Source organism: Phoenix dactylifera, chromosome 12 (assembly GCF_009389715.1).
Source record: "Phoenix dactylifera cultivar Barhee BC4 chromosome 12, palm_55x_up_171113_PBpolish2nd_filt_p, whole genome shotgun sequence".
NCBI classification, from domain to species: domain Eukaryota; kingdom Viridiplantae; phylum Streptophyta; class Magnoliopsida; order Arecales; family Arecaceae; genus Phoenix; species Phoenix dactylifera.
Window position 1 is genome coordinate 1,860,909 of NC_052403.1, and position 26,492 is coordinate 1,887,400.

The window sequence follows — 26,492 nt, forward strand, 5'->3', positions numbered from 1 at the left end:
ATTCGAGAGCAGTAAATTTTCGTCAAATTATAACTAGTTGAGGGTTATTCTTTTCTCATAGAGAAGAATATTATTTGAGCCAAAGTGTTCAATTCGGTCGTTGTAGTATAGTGGTGAGTATTCCCGCCTGTCACGCGGGTGACCCGGGTTCGATCCCCGGCAACGGCGTTCGTTCCCCTTTTTTTTCAACTTGTATCTTTTCCCGGTGTCCCTTTTTTCCCCTCACTTTAGTTTCATTCCTTCTCTCTTTTTTACTTCCCTTTACCTGTTTGGTAGGCTGTAAGTATTTTTCCTATTTTAGTTTCAGTCCTCAACTCTTCTTTCTGTTTTTTGTCCCCCTTACCTGTTTGGGTCAGTGAAGCAGCGATTAGTGTAAAAGCCTCAACAACTAAATCATTATGGTCCTTGAAAGTCAGATTAGAACCTTTGTAAAGGGCTTATAGCAGACAATGGACTATAGACAATAAACTTAAGCAGCTTATAGCTAGAATCGATAGTGCTAGTTAGGTTACAGCGAGCTTAACAATAATAGATTTGGTTTACAAATTGTTAAAAAAAAATTGCTGTTTGTTACCTTAAAAGTACATTCAGCCGGGACAGTAATTTAGCAGCTACCCTCATGAGAATTAGGAAAGAATTAGGAAAGTTTTTATTATCTATTGGCCTTCATCTTGATTTCGAGACAGGAGAGGGTCACAGGGGATTTGGCTGTTTTGGGTAATGGACTCAACCCTTATTTTGATTTAATTTAACAATTAAAATTGATTTTGGATATGATGTTCTTCCTCAAAATCTATAGCAGACAACCATATTTTTAACTCTTTTGGACATATCTGCACCATTTTGCTGCTAGAAAAAGCTATTCGATTGAATGCAAAGACAGCAATATACTAACACTGAACTGGATGTGATGCCTCAACATCATGAAGAAATTTGTGACAATATCAAGAAAAAGACAAATTCCTTCACAATGTGATGACATGATTGAGAGAAATTTTGGTTTTAAGCATGAAAAACATCAAGGTACCAACATCTTGTTTATCAAAAAGTAAGCCTAAACAAATTGATTCTATAATCTTGTATTTATGCTATACATTAAATGAAATAATCAAATTAAGAAACAATGGTTGAAAATTCAAAAAAGAAAAAGATTGTACGAGGAAGAAATATTAGGAAGAAGAGCACAAAAAAGTATAATCACTTATTTCTTTTATAGGGAAAGAACTCCTGAAAATTAATTTGTTTATAATAATTTTAGTGCACAATTTACTAATAAGATGAATAATATGATAATCAACTATTTTAAAAAAAAGGTAGCTAAGGTAGATTTACTAATAATTACAGTTTCCATGTAACAATTTTTTTTAAAAAAATCTTAGACAAGGTTATTATATATGTCTTTTGTCTATTGTTTTGGTCATTGATAATCTGTACTATTATAATATAGGCTACTTCGTAGGGTTTGTTCTGTAGTGGGTAAATATGATGGGCAAGTTGGTCTACTTTCTCATTGACCAACTTACCTATATTTTTATACTTCTTAGATGGGTAAGTTATTTTTTCATGAATAGCATTTGCCTATAAAATGAGAGAAAAGTTTTATCCACCTAGGAGGTGGGTAAGTCATTTTATTATTATTATTATAATATCATACTATATTACATTATTATAAGACATTATAATATTGATAACATTATTATATAATATTACAATATAATAAATTATAGTATGATTACAATATAATATATAAGAATATATCATAAGATATATTAATTTTATATTATAAATAATATATTATTATATATAATAATATTTATTTAACAAAGGGTATTATGGGAAATATGGATAGATCTTAGCAACTTACCAAGAAAAATAGTAATGTAAAAGAATATGGGTAAATTATTTTTCTATCTAAATGTTGCTTGAAAAATACTTACTAAAAAAAAAAGGACAGATTTCTGGATAAGTTTTTTATCCTCAAAAGAACAGGCCCTTGGTGGAGAACTGAGAAATTTAGATTTCAGCTTTGTAACTTTTCTTTTGCGTCTGATGTTTGTACCATTCTAGCATCACATTTGGCAGGCCAACAAAGAACTAGACACAAAAAAGGGCTTTAGGAGCACTTTTGAAGTCAATAGACGCCTGCAATTTGCCATGTGTGATACTCAAAGTCAAGTGCAAAAAGGTGGTGGTTTTTTCAAATATGCAGAAGATGATATATATTCTGAAAATTTTCATGAAAAAATGGGGGAAAAAAAAGGTTTACAAGGACTTTGCAGTATCAGAGGATACATCACAAGGCAATCGTTGGGAACTTTGCTGATTGTTGGTAATATAGTTCTTAAATTCTTGAGATCTTTGTTACCATCACAAAGCAATCGCAACTTCTTTGGAAGTTCAGACTTCAACTTCCCCATCACCAATTTCTGAAAGCTGAGGCAACTACTACTTCTGCCATGACCTCTGGTTTTGGTGGCAATCTATTATTGGTGCGGATGGTAACATGAGAAAGCAAAAGGCTATGCTAATTGAAGTTCGAGCATCCACTATAACTTCAATAGAAGGGAGGGAAGGTGAGAGATTGACTTATCTAATATGAACCCACAGCACACATTATTACTCAAGGAAAATGCGTTCAAAAAATTTAATTAAAGAAAGGCGAGAATAACCCTCATCCTTGATTTTAGAAAGGTGGCAACACATTATCCACATATGAGCTCAGAGGTGCGCGTTGTGCATGGAAATGTGCCAAATGAAGATCCATCTCTCAATTTGCCATGTTTGGCACTGCAATGCAATGAGGGCTAGCTATCCATGTCCAAAAATGGATGACATGCACCTATGCAGATTTATCAGGTCATTTATTTATATAAAATGAATAGATCATACAACTCTAGTATGATTACATCCACAAAAGTTAGAAGATAAGACATGACAAAAAAAAATAGAGTGGCCTCATGTCTGTCCTACAAATAACTTTTGGAGTGCCGAGCCACATAAAAAACGACCAAGTCAGCTGTCTTGTTCGTCTTTTGGTACATATGGTTAATCTAGAAGGAAACATCATCGCTTGCCTATGAATGTCCAGCAACAACGGATGCTCCCCACCCGCACTAGATGGGTTCCGAATTCACCGACCACCGTTGCCAAGTCATCTTCAAGATGAATTCAGTATGCTCGCAGGATGTTCTTTGCATAGTTGATGCTCTCTCAAGCGGTCTGCAATTTTACTTTAGGAATCAAGACATCATAGACATACCGGCTATCCTACCAGTCTAGAGTCAGAATCTCTGATCATGAACCTTGTCCTAACTCTATATTTATTACACTTTCATCAAAATTAATCTTGAGAAAGTTTGAGGCATACCGAAGTTAACGTTTGCGGTGCAAAAATGCACCAAAGGGATCCCATGTTTGGCGACATAATTGGTTTGACCTGGAATTTTGTCGGATCGGACTCACCATACTTGATGACATGGTTTATTTTGTATCCGACCCATTTGCGCCCAGCGATTAACCTATCGCTATCCCCTCGCTTGCTCTTTTGCTCCTCTTCCTCTCCATCCCCCTCTGCACTCCTTTCCTTCGCGGCCGGAGCTGCCACGGCGCACCCACCCGCCACTCCCCCTCTCGGCCGGCGGGCTACTCGTTTCCCACCGTGGCCTCTCCCATCTCCGTAGCACGTTCATTCCGGTGCCGTGACCGGTACTCTCTCTCTCTCCCACCCTCCCTCCATCCTCCTATTCTAGGGTTAGGGTTCTGGGTTCAGCTAAAATTTTTCACCTTCTGGTTGATATTAGGTAAAGGTTTCAAAGGGAAGCTTGCATATAACTTGGTAATTAACTGGGTCATATTCTCATAGTAATTTGTAAGACCGCAGATGCTTCTTTTTTTTTTTTTGTTGAGGGGTGGGGTGGGGGGGGGGGGGGGTGGGCATGATTGGTATGGTTACAACGGTTGCCATTAAATTCTCTTCAAAGAAGTCTAAAAATTGTGTTTTTTTGTGATGGATAAGATTGTACTTCAGAAAACAGGATGATATTTGGAGAGAAGAGGCATCCCGTCTTAGAAAGAAGATAAAAGAAGAAGGAAGATTGGAAGCAAAATAAAAGTGTGAATCATAAAGTTGGTATCTTTGTGGTTGATAAATAAGTTTTAAAAAGTTTTTAGTCATGTTACTTGTAAAAAGCTAGAACCATATTCGCAACTTTTTTTTTCTGACAGTAAGCATAACTTAGTTTGTTGGTCTGTTCATTGTTTTGGGATTTGAAGGAAGACTGACTTGTTATTGTGTATTCGTCCATCAATGGGTCTGTCTGTGACTCATACATCTTGAAGAAAAATGTTGCATATATTCATAACTTAAACATTGTATTTGAAAGAAACCTTTGTTATGGTTGGATGCCAACTGGATCTGGATGATGAATATTATTCACACCATCCTATGATGCATAATTGTATGTTTTTTGAATTCTGTCATTACGATCAGGATTTGGTCAAGTCTCATGGTGATCTATATTATAGACCTCCAGTTGATGTGGCAGTCAAATGCTTGTGGAATGCTCTGTTGATCTAGGAACCTTCCTACTCTTAATTTTTTTTGTGGTCTTTCTTATGCACGTAACTGTTTTGAGCATTAGTTTTATGCTACATGTCCTCTAAAAATGTTACGATACTGTATTGTTTTGAAGGCATATTGAATACTCATAGAATAATATTGAAGGCATTAAGTCCCATTATCCAACCTTGTAAGGTTGATAACAGAGTTGTCATAATTGTCATTCACCTGCATATATGATTTAGAACTGTGTCATCCAGACTGAACTTTGATTTGTACTCTTTAGGTTCTGGGGACATGATTCTAAATGGATGCACAGGAATCTGGGGAAGTATGGCGATGAAACCTGGGCACTGCAGGGCATCAAACAACTCTTCTTTTACATACTCTGCTTGCCAGCCCTTGTTTGCTACTTCTTCAAAAGTAAAAATCTCATGTCGAGCTTCTCAAGACTTTGGAGTCTTGCCCTTCAGAGGTACATATCGCTGCTTACATGGATTTGTTGCATTAAAATTTTGTGCATTCTGGGGAAGTTAAAACTGTACGGAGATTGACCAATTTGCATGTTCTATTAATAATCATAAGGCCTAAACTAAATGTCAGTAGAGAAATAAGTTTTTCAAAACTGCATGATTTCAAATGTTGTAGGAAAGATGGGGAGGGGTTTGTTTAATTCAGTACATAATATTTATGTGTTGTTCCGTAAAGCGAGGAGTTGAGCCTTTCCCGGGGCATGCTCTTAAAGAGAGGTGTCAGGCTAGCTTTCATAAGCCAATGTCTGGAGATTAATCTAACCAGCTCGCGTGGTTCACCGGTTCCACCGAAAACTATCGGAACTACTGGGCCAAGAGAGGACAACCTGTTGTTCCTGCTCCTCTTTCTTTCAAAGAAACGATAGTTTGCGTTCCTTTTTCTTTTTTAGGATGCTGGTCTCATGTTTGATCTGGTAGCGATTAAAAAATGAATGTTGCTCACACATTTTATGTGTCTTTTTTAGGTGAAGGTAGAACTACAATTATGTTGAATTTATAATTTAGGTGAAGGTAGAACTACAATTATGTTGAACAGCTAAGTTGCTGTCAGTTACTTGACTGCAAAGACACTGCCTAAGAAAATGACTTTTCAGTTGGTTTGGATAAGTGATAGTCATGTTATTGATGGATAAAATCTCACTGGTCTATACTGTTTATGATACACATACATGTATTTTGGTTCAGGAGCTGTCTTATTGGAAGTGGCAGAATTCTTTATAAGTAATGGAGAAGAAAATAATTGAGACTGATTATCTGTTGGAAAATTAGTGACATTTAAATAGGTGTTGGTGCAATGCAGGAAAAGAAATTTAGCAACAATGTAGTTTTTTGCAATCTAGCTAGCAATTGGAAGTATCGACCAGGCTCACCTCCAGGTCTAATTTCCTGTATGTTGCATATATTATGTTATTCAAGTGGCTTGATTTTGTTGATTTTGAGTGTCAGGGTGGGCCACTGCGCACCTATCAAGCATGTCAGCCTCCCTGCTGAGAGGAGATCATGGCAGCCTTGCAGATATGATGCCAGTTTTGCCGAAACGCCATGCTGCATGGCCTAGAAGTCGGATGGTTCCTAGAGCATCGAAAGATGTCCCTTACAGCTTCCGCTATCCTCCAATGACCAAGAAGCCAAGGTGGTGGTGGAGGACGTTGGCCTGCATCCCCTACCTAATGCCTCTGCATGAGACATGGATGTATGCTGAAACTGCATATCATCTTCACCCTTTCTTGGAGGACTTTGAGTACCTCACCTACCCCTTCCTTGGGTTCATCGGGAGTCTGCCCAGCTGGTTCTTGATGGCTTATTTCTTTGTGGCGTACCTTGGGGTGGTGAGGAGGAAGGAATGGCCACACTTCTTCCGCTTCCATGTTGTGATGGGGATGCTGCTTGAGATTGCCCTCCAGGTCATTGGGACTGTTAGCCGTTGGATGCCTCTTGCTATGTACTGGGGTAAGATTGGGATGCATTTCTGGACTGCTGTGGCATTTGCTTACCTGTTCACTGTGCTTGAATGCATGAGGTGTGCACTTGGAGGCATGTATGCAGACATCCCATTTGTCTGTGATGCAGCATATATTCAAATTCCATATGATTAAGAAGTGTTGTATCTTGTATTCTTGATACCATAGGATTGTTTCTTCTTGATAGTCTTGGTGGACGGAACTGGAATTTATGGTTTTGTTCGTTGCAGCTTTGATATGAAGGCAGGAATCTTCTTTGTTTGTTGATTCTATTATTTCTGCACTATGTTCGTGAGGACCTGGCTTTGCATGAATAGCTTGTTTGCCCTAATCTACAGAGAAACTTGAAAGCCTTGCCTGTGGAATTAGATGAAAAGAGTTGACAACATACTTGGGTGTTAATAACATCATGTTTTCCCTGCAGACATTTAAATATGGATCAGGACATCCATGATTAATCCTTGACAAAGAAATCAGAGGCTTTTCTTGGTGATTGAATCACAAATGGATTACAATGCTCAAGCTTCACGACTGATTTCAATTTGAAGGATAATATCCTTGTCATCAGAGAATGCCAGTAGTTTGCTAACATGCTTCGAGTGCTACATTATGAATTCATGGGTGGGTTGACAAAATTACTAGTTACAAACTAAAAATATTATGTTGCATTTGGAGGTTTTAAATTCAAAAATCATGATTTTTATTTTTTTCGTGATTTGAAATATTTGGTTTTTTTATAGAGGAAGTTCAAAAGTAGAAAGATTTGAAGATAAAGAGGGAGAAACATAATTTTAAAAATTTTTACTCGAGGTAGAACTTTTCAATTTCATGATTTTAGGATGCTTTTGAAATTTTATCGCTCAGCCTAATATTCCATAATACAAAATCATGAAAGGTAATTTCAAAAGTAATAAAGTGCGGGTTCTACCTACAAACAAGAAATTTTTAGAAAGGTTATAAGCTCCACTGTGTAATCTAAAGCACTTGACGTTGGTGGTGGGTCTTGATGACTGTGTTTTGAGGAATCTCATGCTTATTCATACAAAAATGTTTTTTTTTGTTTTTGCATAGGTTTCATATTGAACTGTATTAACCTTTGCTCAAATCTGGAGATTTTTCTTGCATTTTGTTATATGATGTATTTTTTGTGTGGGTGTTGCTCTTGGAACACTCATGACAGGAAATAAACAGTGGTGCCCCTGATTTTTCTCTTTTTGACCAGAGAGTCCAGAAATTATCAGAGAAGCGGTTAGATCCTCTGTCGGAAACAAAAATCTGTGAATTTAAAGGAAAGGAGCACAAGATTAAATATGTGCAATTGTTGTGGGAATATGCAATTACCTTGAAGAGTGATTATTTTGTTTCAGGCCAGGCTTTTCTTTCTCGATATATGAAGTCTCAGATGGCCGAGAAACTGAAGTTTAAGAAAGTCTCTCGGGATGCTATTGTTTCATGCCCCTAGGGTCCAAGGGTTTCCATCACTAGGAGTGGCAATAGGTTGGGTTCATATGAAAAAAGCCAACCCTTCACCAACCTATTTGTAATCAAGCGGAAAAATGTAAACTCATAGTAAGCCCATTTATTTTTTATAACCTTATACGTATCTATTGACATTTAAATTTTCACTCACCAATAATAAAGCAATATGGTATCTGAAGTTCATGAGCAATATAATGTTCGAATGTATCATCGAATCATAAAAGACTAAGAAATTTAGGATTATGATAGTCATAAATTAATTAAAATATAAAATAACTAAAAAATAGCTAAAATGCAATCTCACATCATAAAATCATGTGGCTTGTCATGTTGATTATCTCTATAATCATTTTTTTAGTAAATGAAATTACATGAATAAAATTAGAGAACTATCAATTGTAGTGAGTTTCGGAGTTGGTTGGTTTCCGACCATATTATCCTAGTAATCTATCGGGTCTAGGGGCTAAACCCAAGGATATTCATTTTAAATTGGGGTGACTTCGGGTTGACCCAACCTTTTTGTTCATGTAGGTTGATGCAAGTTGGTGTGTGCTTAGATTTTGCTAACTTCATTAAGAGCTCTGATTTGAGTGCTGAGAAATGGTGAAAGACCTTTTGAAAACATGTAGGACTTGAGACATTAGATTCAGAAAATATCTTCTACCAAATAATTGGCAGTCCAGCACCTTTAAGAAATGGTAAAAATGTGTGGAGAAGTGGAGCAGTGAAGATGTGAAATCTGAGTTGTGAGGTGGATCTCTTTTATGTGCAGTTGCAGCCTTCTGCTTGCCTATTGCTTTAAGAGGTGCTCCAGGTGTTTGGGGTTGCCTTGCCTGGAAACAAGTTAGTTCATAAACAAGGGAAGTTTGAAGATTGTCCCTCTAATGAGCTTCAAATTACAACTTTTTGAGTCTTACATGAAATCCCTAGACCTTCAACTCCTTCAAAGTCCATGTGCATGTTGAGAGGCACAAGGGTTTTCTATCAAATCCAACTGAATTTGGAATAATAATGAGTGTGGATTCCGAAATCCAATTTTTTCATCATAAGCTAGACTGCGTGTTGATTGCAATTGTAAGCTTGCAAATGGGTCGGGTAAAAATTCTTGAAGACATGAACACCAATCCAGATACATAGATTGGCAGGTCCTTAATCAAAACAACCATTAAGTAATAAGGTGCTAACTTGCCGAGCTGATTTAGTTACTGAATGTTGAATATTAGTGCTTTTCGATTCGAATTCGAATCCTCTCTAACCACAACTACGGATAAATTTTTCTCATTCTAATTGTAAAAAAAGCGGGCACCAGATCGAAGTCCGATTTGTTGTTTTGCTATAAGTTGGGGATGAGAAATAAACTAGCAAAATTTGAAGCTCAATCATCTATATTTTTATGTTCTTCAAAATAAATCCATATCTGGTCTCTGAAACATTTAGGTTTGAATCAGAAGACAGTTCGAATCGGTTCCGGTTCGGATCCGAACCGGGTCCAAACTATTTACATCAATTCGGCATCCAATGCCTCGCCGCTTCTCTGAGGAGAAAAAAAGCAGCTCTTTCTGGAGACAACGATGGCGTCTCGGGCGGCGATCGCGGCGGCTTCCTCGATCTACCGCTCCTCTCTCCCCTCACCGGCGGCCAAGCTCGTCCCCCGGCGGCGCTTTGCCGGCGGCGGAGGTCCGTCTCTCTCCTCCCTTTCGATTCTTTCTCTCTTAAATTACCCCTCCGAGCAGTCTCGATTCCCCTTTATTTGTTTCCTCCTGTTTGATCCCTCATTAATCCAATAGATGAAAAAGCTACTTTTCTTTCCCTTTTTTTCCATGGTAATATGATTTGACCAATGTTTATACGGTAAACTCTACTTCCCCAACGGATTTAAAACTGGATCTTTCAAAGGGGAAAATAGGGAAATCGAAATGTAGCGGCTCTGGGAGCCAATTATGTATTTTTTTATGATACATATTAGAGAACATCGGTTGCAAAGTGAACCATCAGTAACCTACTTCGATGATGCAAGAGGTTATTGTCAGATAATTTTCATCTTCGACCTGCTTACATGCCTATTAGGTTTGTATGATGATATTTTTTTTTAAGTTTTACTTTTTTTTTGCAGATCATCATGGACCTCCAAAGGTTAACATTTGGGAGGACCCGCTGAGTCCATCTAAATGGAAGGAGGAGCATGTAAGCTTTGCTTTGATAGTTGGATACCTATTTCACTAAACTATGGTTGTAGATTGTTACATGAACCTAAAAATTTATGAAATTATCGCATGCCCCTTTTAGAAGTTCGAATTTCTTATAATGGCATGTGAAATTGTTAGCCTTTTCATCTTAGCTGTAGTTCTAAATGAAGTTGTCAGCATAAAATGGTACATTTTTGAAGATAAATTGGCTTCGATTTTGTAAAAACTATTTTTGTAAAACTTTATTTTTTTTATAGAAATACGTTTTTTAGTGTTTTTACTAAAATTTGCTTTATTTAGTTTGTTGAAGGATGGGTTGGTGCACAAAGATGATGGGGCCAGTGGAGGAGAAGATGGTAGTAGATGTGGGAGAGTAGAGGTGGACAGAGGAAGAGCAGAAAAAGTAGAGGAGGTAGATGGACCAGAGGAGGAATAGGAGATGAGGAGGGTGTCGTGTTTTCCTTGATATGGGAGGATGTAGTCGATGGATGGAGATTTGGTTTTGTAGAGAGCAGGATTTGATATTCTGAGAAATTAATCTTCAAAAAATTGTTGGTCCTTTAGGTATTTTTGGTTCCATGAGATACTTGTTTTTATCTCAAACCTAGTTTGACATTTTATGAAACTTTCGAGTCACCAAAACCAAGCAAAATAAGGTTTGCGAATTTTTCTCGTCCTAAAACTAGCAACCAAGTGGCCCATTTGGGTGTAGATGTCAGTGAGGGAGGGTACTGAACATGCAGTGAGTATGGTTAGTACTCGGTATTTGGTAAATGTGCTGTTTGAGCACTTTTCTTTGTAGTTTATATGTTGTCTTTTTCCCCTGAAAATGTTTTGATATCAGGTTCTCTTGCATCTGGAGAAGGGTTTAGACTGTTTTATTCCTTAAGGTTTGGACTTGAGGTTCTCCTTCTCCATCTTATTGCATAACCTTGATCCTAACTAGATAATGCAAAGATGCATCTCCACCCTTGAGTGTGACTCTGTGTTCTCCTAACTCCACATCAATCCTGGCTGTCGACTGGGTTATAATCCAATGGCTATGTTCTTTCATTCTTTGTAGATGCTGACTATCTATCAAGGCTGGGGAAAAGAACTGAATTAAATACACCCCTTTCAAATTATATCTTCTCCTTTTTCTTTCTTTTCAGAAAAAAAGAAACAAGGAATGTAAGTTAACTTCATGCATATTGCCATCTGACGGTATCACTCCATCCATCCATTTTTTTCTCCTCTATTCATGTGCATCAGATGTTCCTAGTTTTAGATTCTTAAGATAATCTTGTTGTGGTACCATTCATCATTTGGTAAAAAATTGTCACTGCCAACGGAACTTTAGAGCTTTGAGTATACTCCATGCAACCTGACTTCATTTGCTCCCCTCTTTTGAGGAATATATTTGTAACATAATTATAAAAAAAGGTGCATATATTAGCAACTATCTACATTTTTCAGATGATTCCCTACTTCATAGCATTAAATTTTATAATGTCATGTACTTGCAGGTAGCATACAGTTACAGTCATCAAATCTTAATATTATAAGCACTATTTTATATTGGCGGCAATCTGCTATCTGTCTTTTGCTTTTGTTTTCATTTTTAGTTTTTATTGCAATTCTTGTTGAAATCAAATGAAATTCATGTGGCATTTTAATATCCTGCAGTTCGTGCTTGCTAGTTTAGCTGGCTGGTTCTTGCTAGGTTATGGAGGATACAAGCTTTTTAGTGGAAAGAAGGAAAAGAAGGAAGAGGTAATCGTTCATTCCAGAACTGTGAATTGCACCCTCCATTTTTTCTTTGGAATATATATATGCATTATAAAAATAACTTACGTTGGATGGAGGATATTGTGTTTCCTTTCATAAGTTCACTTTTATATCTTCTCAAAGAGGATTCTCAAACATCCCTTTCAAGAGCATCTTGGAAAAATTGCAGCATAACAATTATGTGCAAAGTGATATTTCTCACTATAAATGCAGATACTTCTCTGATGAGATTGACTGGAGTTAAACAATAGGGGAAGTTTTTGTTTTCTTTGGGTGGGTAGTTTAGAATGCCTGGCATGCTTTACAATGCTGGACTGTTGGTATAACTGAGAAGAGCATTTGAGAGTAGAATTCAGCATAACTTACATATAAGAGATATCACTTTCCCTAGAATTCGGTATACATAATATTCATATCAAATTTCAAAGTGGGTAGAACAAATGAACATCCATATCTCCCCATTGGTGATTCTTTTGAGTACGATGGCCAACTTTATAATATTTTCCAAAATCCAATACAAAAGCAGCTGGCCAAATGGCTTTTCTTGTTGCCTTTGACCAGCAGCTTTGTCTAATTGGTTGTTTGCATGAGGTTGGTCAGACAGGCCTGCTACTTTGGCTCATAGAGAGTGGGAACTCTAACAAGTTATAAATTCACAAATTTGTTGTTGCTTCCTTGGTTGGTTGAGCCTGGAACCCACTTGGATGAGCCCCATGATATTCTTTTAGTATTTTCTGTCGGTGGCCTTCTCTATTTTCCCTTCTCCATGAAACCACCTATCTTCTTCCTCCTATGTCTCTACCAAATGATTTTCTGCACGTAGTGGGAGGGTGCAGGAGTCTTCATTTAATCAGGGAAATTGAAAATAGCAGTTCAGTTCACAGGTGGATGTCTTAGGGTTTGAAATTGATCGTGCTATTCTAGCTGTCCCTCCTCTGGAACAGCAGAGATGTAACAGTCTGTGTGGTGGATCCTCCTGCTTTTTCTCATGGGACTGCTCTCCTCTTCTTCCTTTTTCCTCCCTCTGTTTGCAATATCTCGCGGAGAGACCAATCTGCAGAAGTTCTAAAAAGCATATATAATTGCAGCACCTTAGTTCATCCTTGATGTTGATTGTTAGCCTGTTCACTTTTTAGTTGTAAGCATGCTTCCAATCTATATGTTGTTGCTTAATTGTTTCATGAATCATGTCAATATTGATGCTTTTCAACCATTTGTTGAAATGCCTTCTTCATTATCTATAATTGCGATGTATGACAAGTTGAAAATGCGCTTGAGAAGCTTATTTCTTTTTCTTATTGTCCATGTCATGCATTGCTAATTCTAACCTTGTTTTGCTGGTAGGTTTTCTTCAACTTTTATAGGGTGCCTTTGGGGCTTAGCAGTCCCTGGATTCTATACTTAAAAGCTAAACAAAAGTTTAAGAGGGAAGTTGTATGATCACCTTGGGATAGTATTTTGATTCAATTGTTTTAGGGGACCAGTTTCATTTTCAATTTATACATTACTACACAATAAAATCATGAGTAAGCTTAATTCATATTTTTGGTGATCATTCCTCTGGATCAACACTATTAGCACGTGCAATGCACTTGACTGCAACTAGTTTATAGTTTATACTCATATATCATCAGAGTATATTTCTTTATTGAAAGTTTTGCTATAAACACAAATTGCAGTTTTGATAAGAAAAATTGACTGGTGGCTCTTTTTAACATAACAAAGATATGCATGGCTGAGCTTTATTGTTGTTTGTCATGCTTGAATTTCACTTCGATTCTAGATATGCGCGGCTGATATGCATGTCGGCGAGTTAAACTGAAAACTAGGATCTTAATTTCAATCAAGTAAAAAGAAGACCAGGATCTTAATGTGTAGGTGTTATTGGCACTATTTCACTTCAAACGGGTGCCACCAATTTACATCACAACAAATCTTGCAGCTATTAGTTTTAAACAATGTGTTCGGAATTTTTTCCCTGTATTGTTATCTTATAGAATGTCGCGTATGAAATTAATGGTTCCCCTTATCTTTCTTGTTACAGTCAGTTGGAGAAGCGGCCAAGTAAATTAGTTGTGTCTGCACTACTGGCTGTGAAAGCGTAGAAATAAAGCATTTGCAAAGACATGAATCCCCTAAAAGGGTTATAATTTTGTTCTGTTTTATCAAGTTTTGTGGCAGGTTATGTAATTTGAGAGCTTTTCCTGTAATCTCAGTGAATACTTTGATAACTGACAAACTCATTGTTTTGTGAGGTTTAATAATCACAATACGATAAATTTCCACAAATACTCTGTTAATTCATCACTGTTGGAGATGATTAACTTCATTCATTGGCATTTCTTTAAGCCTCTTCTTGCTACTACCATTTCTCATCTGAATAAGTCACATTGCCCCGCACCAAAATCAAATTTTACTACATCCTGCCAGTGACTGTTTGTTATCACCTGGGTTTCAGCGTGCTTTTAAAATTCTGCTTCTCTATAGTTTTGTGGCAGACATCACTGCCGAGGCTCTTAGGTCAAAATACATTGTAGCCCATGGCAGTACCCAAATCTTATGGATTTCTTTTATTTAAAATGTTTTTGAATTCCATGCTGTATTTCAAGTTCCAGAAGGTCTAATTTTCTCTGTTGTTTTCAAGAAGTTCAATCCACTTATTTCTATGATAAAATGGGATTATTGGTAAATCCTGAGACTGGGATATCTGTGGTGACCGGTAGATGGTTCTTATCCACATGTTAATAATTGGTGCTGGCTAGTAACTTGCACTTGCTGTATATCAAAAAGTATACCCAATGTTATAAATAATAGAGTTCTTTCATATTCAAAATAAAGGAGGGATTACGTGGGAGAGGCTACATATGATAGCAAAGTTTTAAACTATCTCTAAGTTCAAAATGGATAACAATACATCACATAAGGTAAAGCTCTCGACAAAGGTAAGATCTCTGATCACTTACCTATATCTTCAAAATACATTTGGACTAGAAAAAAAAAAATCTACCCTTTTCGCCTCCGCCCACCTCTGCTGTAGGAATGACCATCTCCTCGCACATCAGGCCTTATTCCACGAGCAGATGAACTCCCTAAATTGAATTGAAGTCGAGGCGGCATCCCACCTTGAACAATAGCTGGTGAAATTTGTTGGTAACTCTGTTCTTCACTTGGTACTGAATTTCCTTGCACAGATATATTGCCTTGCAGGCATGGTGCCGGTCCCACCAGCCAAGGAGCCATCGGACCAGCATACACATTTGATGGCCTGAATAGCCGTAGCATGTTGGCAGTGGCTCCAAATGAACGAAAGAACTGCTGCTGCTGCGATGGCATAGCATTCATATTACTACTATAAACCTGATTTTGATGCTGCTGCTGATGAACATGGTTTCCCAGCTGCTGGCTTGGCAAGCCATTCATCTGAAATCCTCCAATAACAGCATTTGGCTGCTGCTGTGGCAGCATTCCATAAGGCCAGAAAGCGTTTGGCTGCCACTGTGGAGGCATTGCAGGAGGAGCCCACATAGCATTTGGTTGCTGCTGTAAGAACTGGTGAGACATAGCAGTGGAAGAATCACCAGAACTCATTGCTTGTGGAACAGCTGGTGCCATTGGAGGAGCACTTACACATGCATTCCCAGATCCCAAAGAACATGAACGTCTTCCGTGATCAGAATTATTTGTACCTAGAGATGCCTGAGTGCCTGCAACTCCAGGTGGTGGCTGGTTCATTGCCACCAGGCCACGAGGGAGAAGAGGCTGCAAGCCCTTTCTAGGTTCAGCACCCTTGGATTTAGTCTTTTTCTTTCTTGGGGCATTTTGTCGATTGCCTTGTCTCTTATCCTCGATCCCTCTCTTTTCCTGGGACAGAGATCTCTTGTATTCAGCTTCCTTCTCGTCATCCGAGAACTCCACCTCACCAGTGACCTCCTCATCGTTCTCACCTGATGCATCATAACCTTTCCTGTAGAGATCCTTCTCATTAAGGATTTTATTTGCAAACTCCATGACAAACGAGACTGAAGTGCCTTGATTGATTCCAACCAGGACATCCTTCTCAGAATTGTATCTGACAACATAGTAAGGGCACTTTACAGGTCCAAATATTTCATCCACCAGTCCTAATGGAGACCTAGTATCTGTTACCCAAAGAATGGAACCCTCATTAAGAGGGTTGTGATTTACTGAACCCTCAACAACAACTCTTGTGCCCAATATCTGAAAAAAAAATAGCAAACGAAACCTTTCAATCAGAATAGGTATCAATGACATAGAAGAATGGTAGCATTAAGCAGAACTAGCTCTCATTGACTTGAAATTTAATCAACATCCAGCAGAAAGCAAATAATAATAGCAAAACATAGAAAGAACAGCATCGTCTTAGTTATAAATAAACAAAAGAGTGCAAGGAGGTGATGAATATTTTGCATAGAAAAGAAGCAAGCTGCATAGAGTTCCCTTTTGAACTACTGGCAAAATATGCAAGCTAGTTTTGTATTGAAATTTCTGCTAAACCAAGCACTCCAAGTGTCAATTGTGCCGTGCCATGCCATGCTGACAGGGTACCAGCACCATGGACGCATTCGTGCCGCATACCCTGTGAATTGCAGGGCACCTGTAGAGCTTGGTGCCACTCTTGATATTTCTTCTCTTTTTTTCCCTTTGCTTCATTGTTGCACATGTGTGCTGGCACAGCAGGCCACCCATTAGCATCGACACTTGAATACTTGAACTAGACCAAATTTCATGTTATAAATTCTTAAATGAGTGAAGACATGGTCACATTTTTCATAAGGAAACTTGCCCGTTCAGATATATTTGATCAACCTATCTAATAAGAGTTAGAGCCTAGAATATGTTTTCACTTGTAGTCAACATGACCATTCTTACACAAAAGCTTTCCTTTTTTTCTCTAGAACAAAATCATTCCAATCATGCTATTAAAATACTGGATCAAGAAAATAAGTAAAATTCGCCCTCACACTTCTGAGAACAGTTTTCTTAAAGATTGAAAGTAAGATAAGGCATTTCAAGTTTCACATTAACTTACAGATGAGATTGCCCCAATGGGCAACAACTGATGGTGCGGTTGTAAGGTTACTTCAATTTGAGGAACTGGAGGTAGCTCCTGGAAAAGTGGAATTACAGAACTCATCAAACCTCAAACAAAAGAGATGCATAGCCAAAGAGTTGGTACTGACAAAAACTCTATAATGGATCATCAGTAACAAAGCTGCAACATAGAAGTGAAATTAGCAAAGCAGATAACTTCTCGGCATCACAACTCACCTCAAGCTCATTTTTTGATTTGATGGCTCCTTTAACATCCTCTTCTTCACCTTCGCTGCCAATAAATGCCTCCTCTCGATCTTTTTCATCTTCCTCGTTACCATGGCTATCACCATCCTCATCCTCCTTGCTGCCGCTCGAAGAAGAGGACTCTTCACTCGACGAATCAACATCACTCTCCGGCTCCTCTGATTCTGTCTCATCGCTATCAGTGGCAATCTTCGACTCAGCAGACAAAGAAACCTCACCGTTTCCATCCCCCTTCAACGTTTGGGCACTTCCATCGACAGCGGGATGCAAGGGAGCGGCATCAACGGCCATAGGGACTCTATCTCCATCCTCCTTGGGATCAGTAGCATAAGAAGGATCCGTCAAGCTAACTCTTTCCATCTTCCGATCGATGGAAGAGCCCAATTTGAGACTTTTAGACGCCGAACCATCTGGATTCACGGCGCTGGCACCGAATCCTTCTCCAGCGAGCTCCAATTCGGCACCTTTTCGATAGGAGCTATCCAGGTTGGATCCATAGACTTCACCCCCCAGCAATGGAGAACGATCGGGATCGATGGCGAAGGATTCAGGTAAAGGGCCGACTTCTCCGGCCTCCTTCGAATCAGTAGCATAAGAAGGAACCGTCAAGCTAACCTTTCCCATCTTCCGATCAACGGGAGAGCCCAATGCGAGAATTTTAGACCTTGACCCTTCTACATTCACGGCGCCGTCATCGGATCCTTCTCTAGCGAGCTCCAAGTCGTCACCTTTTCGGCCGGAGCCTTGTGGGTTGGAGCCATATACTTCATCCTCAAAGAGTGAAGCGCCATCGCGCTCGACGGCGAGGGATTCAGAGGAGGGGTCGATATCTCCGGCTGCCGCAGCGATACCGAAGCCGGCGATCGAGGTAGGGTTTCTCCCGAGTTTCAGATCGGGATTGGAATTGGGAGGGGGGCGCAGGGGGGAGTCCATATGGGGCCGCAGGGGAGCGGAGGCAGGGAGCTAGGGTTTTGTTCGTTTTCGACCCTTTCCCTCTTATAACCTTGTGTCCTTTTTCGGTGCCGTTTTGTAGGTTTTAAAATTGTCAGGTTTGGAACCCCATGGCGAGCGCGCGCGCGCGAAGCCATTTCGGCCTTGCGTGGAATCGTCTTCTCCTGCCACGTGTCTGTCACCGGACGTTTAATTAGCGCTTCCGCGGTCAAAATGCATCTACGAGTTCTCTTTAAACCGCCCCAAAACAAAATCTTAGATAGGGTCGGACCAGATTTAAGGTGATTTTGGGCAAAACCGATTTTCGGTCTGCGCTGGCTATTATTCAACCCAACATACATGGGTCAGAATTCAACGATCCCAAGTCAACTCTGAGATTTCTTTTCTTGCAACAATTATAGAAGAATATTGTCTACCGAATCCAGGCCAATAATGTCGGGAACAAGCAGACTTCGGTGCATAGAAATCTTTAAGAGTCGTGGTAGATGATTGGTTATTCATGAACCAGTTGTTTGTTCCAATTATACTAGTATGATCTTAAGTTATTTGTTCCAATCTCATTTAAGTTTCTGTGATAGCGGTGATCACATCATCGCCGGTGGATCTGGTTCAGAACCATCAGAAAGTGACCAGAAAGCTTTATTCCAAGAGAAAGTTGAAGTACTCACCAATAGAAAAGATTGCCATATCCGGCGAGCTTCTCCTCATCCTGCTCTGAACTGCTAGAATTTGAAGAGAAGAGTAGGAGTTGGATTTGGAGAAAAGATTTTAGTGATAGCTCCATTTTTTTTTTCTTGGTGATATTTCTATCTTTTTGGTGGATGATTGTAGCTCTTATTATTGAACCCTGGCCTCCTGCTTCCTTGTCAATGGAATCTTGAAGTTCTTCCTTTACCTGGTGTAGTAGTTTGCTTCATGAACATCAAAGTAGATTCATTCATTGCTTTAATTCAAAGTTGCCTTGACCAAGAATTTGACATCAACTACATGAGCACTGGCAATGGGTTGTGTGGTTATCTTAATATATTCACCTTGGACCTATGTTTCATAAGTTCACACTCACTATTCTAAAACTTGAAACATGAGTATATCTAATTCAAAATATAGATTGGTGATTTTTCCATTCACAATCTTAATATAGGTGTGTAGTATCTTTTTTTTTTGGATGGTAAGGTTGTACACGATGAATTTAGCCTTCTTTTTTTTTAAAAAAATCTTAAAATTTATGTTTCCAAAACTTAGACCCTGATTAGCAACCCAATGGTAAATTTTTCTTTATTTTTTTCCCCGTCCCAATGGCCACTTTAAGAATACAGCACGTGCGCACACACGTGCCTAAAGATGCTTTAGTTCTAGCGCTCGATGAACAAATCCCTCCCTCTCACACACGTGCATGTGTCACGTGCCAAAACTCGGCCATCACAATCGGCACCATCCGGTCCCTGGCTGCCCTTTGCAACGCCTTGATGCATCGTAAACTCTGCAACGCCCGTCGCGCAGATGGAAGACGACCAGGTAGTAGAGAAATTTGAAAACCCACAAAAAAGCAACAAAAAGGCTATTTCGCAGACGGAAGAACTTTATTATTGCTTGCATCCTTTTTTATACACTGTACACAACAAAGAACCACTGGATTCAACGGCCAGGATCTTCCAAACTAATGATCCTGATCCTGATCGTGATCCTGGTACAGATCTCTCCAGATCAAAACGGAGTTGTAACTACTGAGAACAAACTCTCCGATGTAATCACAAGAATCGTCGTCCTCGATCCTCAGATGGATCGAGGGTTGGGAGCCGCTGCACGCCTAGCGAGGGAGATGAAGGAGTGCACCAATCCGACGATGATAGCCGCCTTCACCTGCCCCCTCCTCGGGATCGGACGGCTCGAAATCATTCTCTGCTCCCTTCTCACTCCCACCATCCTCTCTTTCTCTATATTTCTCTTCGCCGTAGCCTCTCCTTGGATTGAGAATTTGAGATGAGGTCGGAAAGAGGGCAGATGAGACCCCTTAAATAAGCCCACCGTTACAAAAATACCCTCTCTTTTGCTTTCAACTACGACATTGCCACTCCACAAGTGCACTGCACTGGCGGCTCAGATGACCACACCCTCGTAATTGTGAACAAATCCAGGGGTATTTTATTTGAATGATCCGGTCCCCATCGTTTTCTTAGTGCCCTCCACTCCACTCAACTCCATTCATCTCCAGCCAAAATATTCGAGTGCGAAAGATTCGAGACAACGAATCTGGACAGCAATAAAGCCGTTGATAAGGTTAAAGTAAACTCACTAATAAATTAAGACCAAGGAGATTTTGTTGTCTCCACGTGCGGCTGAAAGTGGAATTAAATAACATTAAAATCGTGGCGTGAGAGTGAAAAGATTCGGTTCGTGCCATTTGCGTCTGAATCAAGAAGAATAAAAGTGGGACACCTGCACTGCTTAGGCTGCCTTGGTTTCAGTTTTTAGCTCGGGCGGAGTTCATGTAATTAAAATCTGATCTGATAGCGTGGTTCCAGGTTCATTGCACGATGACTTTCCTTCTGGTCCAACTTGCAGTCTTTATGAGTTCTAGAGATGTCATAATTTTAGTTGGAATCAGTAATAGCATGCCCTAATTGCACCTATGCAAGTGGCACCAATTGCACCAATTGTAATTGTGATTTATTGGCGTGGTTAATCGAGCAGAAGAACTGATAATTTGTGATTCTCATTCAGAAAAATGTGATTCAAGTTTTAACTAGTGCATTCTTCTATTTTTCCTTTTCCCCCCTTAAATAATAATTGAATTAATAAAAAATCATAAGTTAAATTCAAAAGTACACCAGAATATTTTAATGAGAGTGTGTGTGAGAGAGAGAGAGCATATTGTACTCCCCTTTTTTTTTTTTTGCTGAAAAAAAGAAAGGAGGGGAGGAAGAGACAAGTCCACCCCTGCAAAGCAATTCCTACTGGGTCCCCACCCCACTAGGAGTGTGTTGGGCATCCCGGCCAACGGCTCGGTCACCTCTCTAGGCTTCGGCACGAATTCTCCGTGTGAGTACGTCACACTACCAAGACTACCAGCGGATCAGTAAGTTCTTTCAGAACCCGTGTCCGAGCAGGAAGCATCTGGTCTCCACAGTTTAATCGACGCTCGCGCGTTTCGAACTTGGAACCACTTGGTTGGAAGTAAGGCTCCGTTCCACTGGATTACCACTTCAATGATCTTATTGTACCATTTGCTTTACCAAAAAGAAACATATCCTCAGCATGGATGGAGGCTCGATACTATAAAAGTATTGTAATCTTGCATTATAACAGCAGGTAAAATAGTCGACACTCACTAGCTGGAATATGAATATAATAGGATGGTGTTACACACCTGGCCTGCTTTCTGTTTGGTGTGGCCTCTCACTTGATTTTATCAATGTGACATGTGCCGCATTAGTGATGATCAGATATAATAAGCTTCAACTTGGCATCAAGGTTCCCCAGTTTGGGGGGAAGAAGCCAAGCAAGGACCAGAAAGAACGGGTGACCGGTCGCCACCTTGACGTACATGACCATTGACCAGCCACCTTTTTCTTTTTCTTTGCTACCACCACGTGATTCTTGTGAATGAAAACGACCATGCTTTTGTCCTATATCTTTCTTAGATCTTGGGAATCGAAATGGACCCTCCTGCGTCGTGTTCCCCTGGGCTCCATCTCCCTTTAACACCGGTAAGAGTTGGGTAGACTCGGTTCAAGAGAGATGACCGATGACCTTCATAACTATATCTTCCGTCATCTATTTTAAATTTCTTTTATATTTTTTTTAAAAATAAAAGAGGCTATTTTTTATTTTCTACCTTCAATTTCAATCTCCAAATAGGTGCGAATATACCATCACTAACACACCAGATCCTATCAAAACTCTACAATAAAGCACGAAAATAGTAAGTACTATGGTGGATATAGGAACCTTCAACTTGCAAGAAAAAAAAAAAAAAACTCGGAAGTTGTATTATGCAAACCAAAGTTTGATTATTAAAATTTCATTCTTAAAATTTTTTCTCATGATGTATCAACGACCTGATAAATAGAGGGCATAATGACTTCGTGCCAACTGTATCACGACCGCGAGTTTTTTGCTTTGACATTCTTGTAGGAATTTAAATTGGAGTAGGTGTGGTAGGTTGTGGTCAAAAGATGCCTCCTGGTATCCCAAAGTCACATATGCGGCTCTCTCAACCTAGATAGATTTATTTTTGGGATGCATCCAAAAAAAAGTGTAGATCTCGTGGCTATGTCTCAAAACTATGGTCAATTTAGGCCTTGTGCGGCTATTTCTATAGGATTGAGTAGAAAATTTTATAGGAATCGGATCTATTGGCCATCTAATTTTTATTTGCAAAAAAGTTATTCAAACTCAGCTCAAATCTTAATCTTTAGGCTGTAGAAATAGTGATTTTTTTTTTCTTTCTATAGGATTTGAGCCGAATAAAGTTTGATTGATACATGATCATGCTTAAATAGACGACCCAATCTACAAATTCTATACAATTTTCAGCTAATCCCGTAAGAATAACCAAATAGATTCTTAAAGATTTTTAAAGCCAGAAGGATATCATTTTGTACCTTATCATACATGATGTCACACATATCTTTGTATTGTTTAGTGATCCTGATTTTAAAATCAGGATACGTGGAACCTGCGTCGGTATCCATGTGGATACGTGGTATGAAATGACTTTAGCGGGGGAATAAAATCGAAGGTTAGGTTTTTGGACCAGCACCCTTCTTTAACGGGCCAGCAAATCCCTCTTTTGGAGCCCAGCAAGCCTACATAGAAGGGCTGCAAGAGACGATTAAGAAGGGTGCTGGTCCAAAAAGGGCACCAGGATACAAATAAGCGCGGGGAGTATGCTGCTCGGATTCGATTCATCGTATAAAAGAGAATAAATCTTGAAAAAAGCTTCTGCCCCGTTCGGAGGTGTTCAAGATTCCGAGCCGTCAACCTGCTTCGATCATATCGAAAGGGTGCAGAGCGAGCTGGTGGGGAGGAAGCGGGACGAGATCCAGTCCAAGGATGACGATTCCCCTGTCGCCGTCGCAGGTTGTGCTCTTGTCTTCTGTTTCTTCTTCGGTTGATGTGATTGCGTTTGATTTGTTTCCTCTTTGTGATGGTTATGCCTCTTTGAATTAGGGATTTCTGCACGAAAGGAGTGATTTTTTACTTTGGGGTTCGTCCTCTAGAAGGCTGTTTGAGGATCAAAGTTTTGATCTTTTCTGCCTATTTGTGCTTGTTTAGGATGTGTTGATTGGTTTCTTTGGTGGAGTGCCGGATTGGTATTTGTTGGGGTTGTTACCGTTATTGTTTGTTAGATCTTTTATAATGCTTGTGGTCATTTTATTTTACCATCTTGCATCTTTGGATCTGTTATTTCGAGGAGCTGAAAGGTAATTGAAGACATATTGTATGATTGGGGTATGGAAGACTAAAAGAAAATGCTTTTCTAGGCTGTTTGAGTGATATTGCTATATGTCTTTATGAGGCTTGAAGAAACTCTTGTATAAGACAACAGTAATCTTGCAATGTTGCAGCAGTTAAAAGTGTTGGGCAATATAGAGGGGTCCAGGTACCTAGTATAACTGTAATATGAGAATTTGCTGAAGTGCAAGATTATGATTGAACACTAATAGAAATATAAATAAGTATATAGTCGAGCATAAGATCTGCCCTATCTGAAGAGAAAAGTGTAATGAAAGGTTTGTTTTTGATGCAAAGATAAAAGTGTACATGAAAGAGTTGTTTTTGATGCATCTTCCCCCATTAATAATAATTTTAAGAACACTTATGATGTAAAAATAATATAAATTCTAGATCCTTTGACTTACTCAAGTGGTAATTAAAACATTGGGATATTATTAGTCTTGGTTTTTAATACCACTTATGATTACCTTCATTTCAAATTTCCTCCTACATAAGCACTAAGTAGATTGATTTCTCAATGTAGGTACTAAAATGATATTCTATGTGGAACCTGATAAGGATATAGCCTATAGATGCCCTGCACATTTTGCTTATGAATGTTAGATTCCAAAAGTTCCACCTAATTTGTCTGTGTGATGCCCCTACTTGCAGCCAAGCTTCAATAAATCGGCTTCTATGTGCTGGTGGCTGGGATACTGCACAGCACTTTGGGAGTATACTCGGCTACCTAATCTTGCACTATGCTCTTCTTACTCAGCATATTAAAAAAAATCAAGTAAAACTAATAAAAAACAGATAAGAAAGTAGAAAACTAGAAAAAGTATTGACTAACATTTAGATTAAAAAAAAAGAGGTGATGCAGCATGGGTTGGGGAAGTGAGACAATGGGGACGGCACAGGATAGCCATAGGAGGAGAGGAAAAGGAAAGCTAGAGAGGACTCTTCGGCCCCTTTCATAGTATGCCATTTCCCCCATTTCTTGTATCTGTTGACTCATTGTCTACTTCTATAAGTTGCCCTCTATCATGTATCTCTCTCGTCTCGGCCTCACAGGAACATTAAGTCGAGATTCATCAGCTCGTACACAAATAGGGTGGATTTTATATCCTACGTCTAATCTGCCCATGGACACACAAACTGTCTTGTTATCCTGCATTTGCTTGGACTGCATACATGGACACCTGGCTTATGTGCTTGCTTGCCCGGGCCCTAGGAGGACAGTCAGGTCCGCTGCATATACGCATATATGGTTGCATGTGTGACTACGTAGACCACCTTCTATAGATGTGCTTGCGACATTGGCCCCACAATTTGTGTTTATATATTATTTATGATGCCGATATTTGCAACAATCCCAGTATGTTTATGAAAACATCTTGCTTTGTCCCTTTGTTCAAATTTTTAACTTTTTCATTCTATTGGCTATCCTTGGCAAGCATGAGTTTATGGCTTCATGTTTTGTGAAATTTTGTTCAGTAGGAGTCACAGCTCCAACTTTCAAAATGTGAAGTTCGATGAATAAATTAAGAGGACAACAGTAAATATCTTTCAACTGTAAAATCTACAACCCTACAATCTTGCAACAAGCACCATAGAGTGATAGAAAATCCACCTTGCCTCAGTCAAAAGACTGTTGAACTAATCACCGATTGCCACTTATAGAATAATCTTGTCTGCCATTTAGTAGTTAATCAAGTGTTTGTGTACACCTGGGCATCTGGCTTTTTCTTGTTTATAACAATAAACAATCTTGTTTTTCTTTTGGAACTTTTGGATGGTAATTCTTTTTGTTTAAATTTCTTCATCTAATTACTATTGGATATTGTTTGCCTTGTGCAACTGAGCAAGGAATATATAAGTCAATGATCAAAGTTGCATACCTTTGTTTGTGCCCTTGTTGGTGACTGTTTCTAATTTTATTCTAGGAGCATTAATTATTTAGAATTCTGGTAGCCTTTATATCTTAATGTTATTAACTTCAAGGTGGATTAGCAAAGGGAAGTTGTATGTTCAAAAAGAAACACCTATCCAAGGGCATAGTGTTGCCAGATTTCAAGTTTACTAAGAAGTTAGTCCTTTCGAAGTCTCTCTTCAGTAGGTTAAAACAGAGATGTTGATGGCTGATGCTGGATCTGTGGTCTACCAGTGTATATCTGGGGACAATTTCTATCAACTATGTCTAATGTATATTTGATATATTCATGACACCCTGAATTCAATCTTAGTCTAGGAAGCATCGATACTTTAAATTGCACACAATATCCATATCTGATACATAGCAGATACTGATGCTTGTTGGATATGCTTAGGGTATTTGCTGGATACTTAAGTAGACTATTGATATTTCCCAGAAACGCCTGATATACTTGATTCATCTGGGGATGCATAGGTAGCTTTCTTTTTTCTTAGTGAATGTTAACCTTTTAATGATGGATGGTTGCTTTTGTGTCATCGATGTTGTCTATAGATTTGAGTGATGACTATATTATGGAGTTTTGATATTAATATTGTTTTGTGGAGTAGTGGACTATTTTTATTTTATACCACCAATATCATATCCATGTCCAATGCTTTAAAGGCCTTGGTCCATGCTCTTAAATAATGGTACAGAGTGCATAGATGATTAATGATTGATGGATGATCTGTACACATGAAATTATGGTATCCGCTCTAAACAAATGCTTAAGTTTTGAGGATTAACATTGTTACCAAACAATCTGAAGGAAGTTTGGAAGAGTGGAATTCTAGAGGTATGCAAGGTTCAGACATCAGTCCTCCC

General features: G+C 38.9%; 2 protein-coding genes, 1 long non-coding RNA gene and 1 other non-coding gene across 4 annotated transcripts; 3 read left to right on the forward strand and 1 right to left on the reverse strand.

Annotated features, from left to right (window-relative positions):
• Positions 1-96: 96 nt before the first annotated feature.
• Positions 97-168, forward strand: TRNAD-GUC. Its single transcript has one exon. It is a non-coding gene; the product is annotated as a tRNA-Asp (tRNA).
• Positions 169-3,512: 3,344 nt separating this feature from the next.
• Positions 3,513-6,821, forward strand: LOC103709930 (protein TIC 20-I, chloroplastic-like). Its single transcript, XM_017843480.3, has 3 exons — positions 3,513-3,705; positions 4,845-5,033; positions 6,037-6,821. The coding sequence occupies exons 2-3, from the start codon at positions 4,856-4,858 to the stop codon at positions 6,684-6,686; spliced, it is 828 nt and encodes a 275-aa protein (XP_017698969.2). The 5' UTR covers positions 3,513-3,705; positions 4,845-4,855; the 3' UTR covers positions 6,687-6,821.
• A 7,734-nt stretch (positions 6,822-14,555) lies between these two features.
• On the reverse strand, positions 14,556-18,286 carry LOC103709931 (H/ACA ribonucleoprotein complex non-core subunit NAF1-like). Its single transcript, XM_008795466.3, has 3 exons — positions 17,273-18,286; positions 17,034-17,111; positions 14,556-16,201 (listed from the first exon to the last, which is right to left on the reverse strand). The coding sequence occupies exons 1-3, from the start codon at positions 18,233-18,235 to the stop codon at positions 14,987-14,989; spliced, it is 2,256 nt and encodes a 751-aa protein (XP_008793688.3). The 5' UTR covers positions 18,236-18,286; the 3' UTR covers positions 14,556-14,986.
• Positions 18,287-23,025: 4,739 nt separating this feature from the next.
• On the forward strand, positions 23,026-23,839 carry LOC103709898. Its single transcript, XR_604525.2, has 2 exons — positions 23,026-23,335; positions 23,426-23,839. It is a non-coding gene; the product is annotated as an uncharacterized LOC103709898 (long non-coding RNA).
• The last annotated feature ends 2,653 nt before the right edge of the window (positions 23,840-26,492 follow it).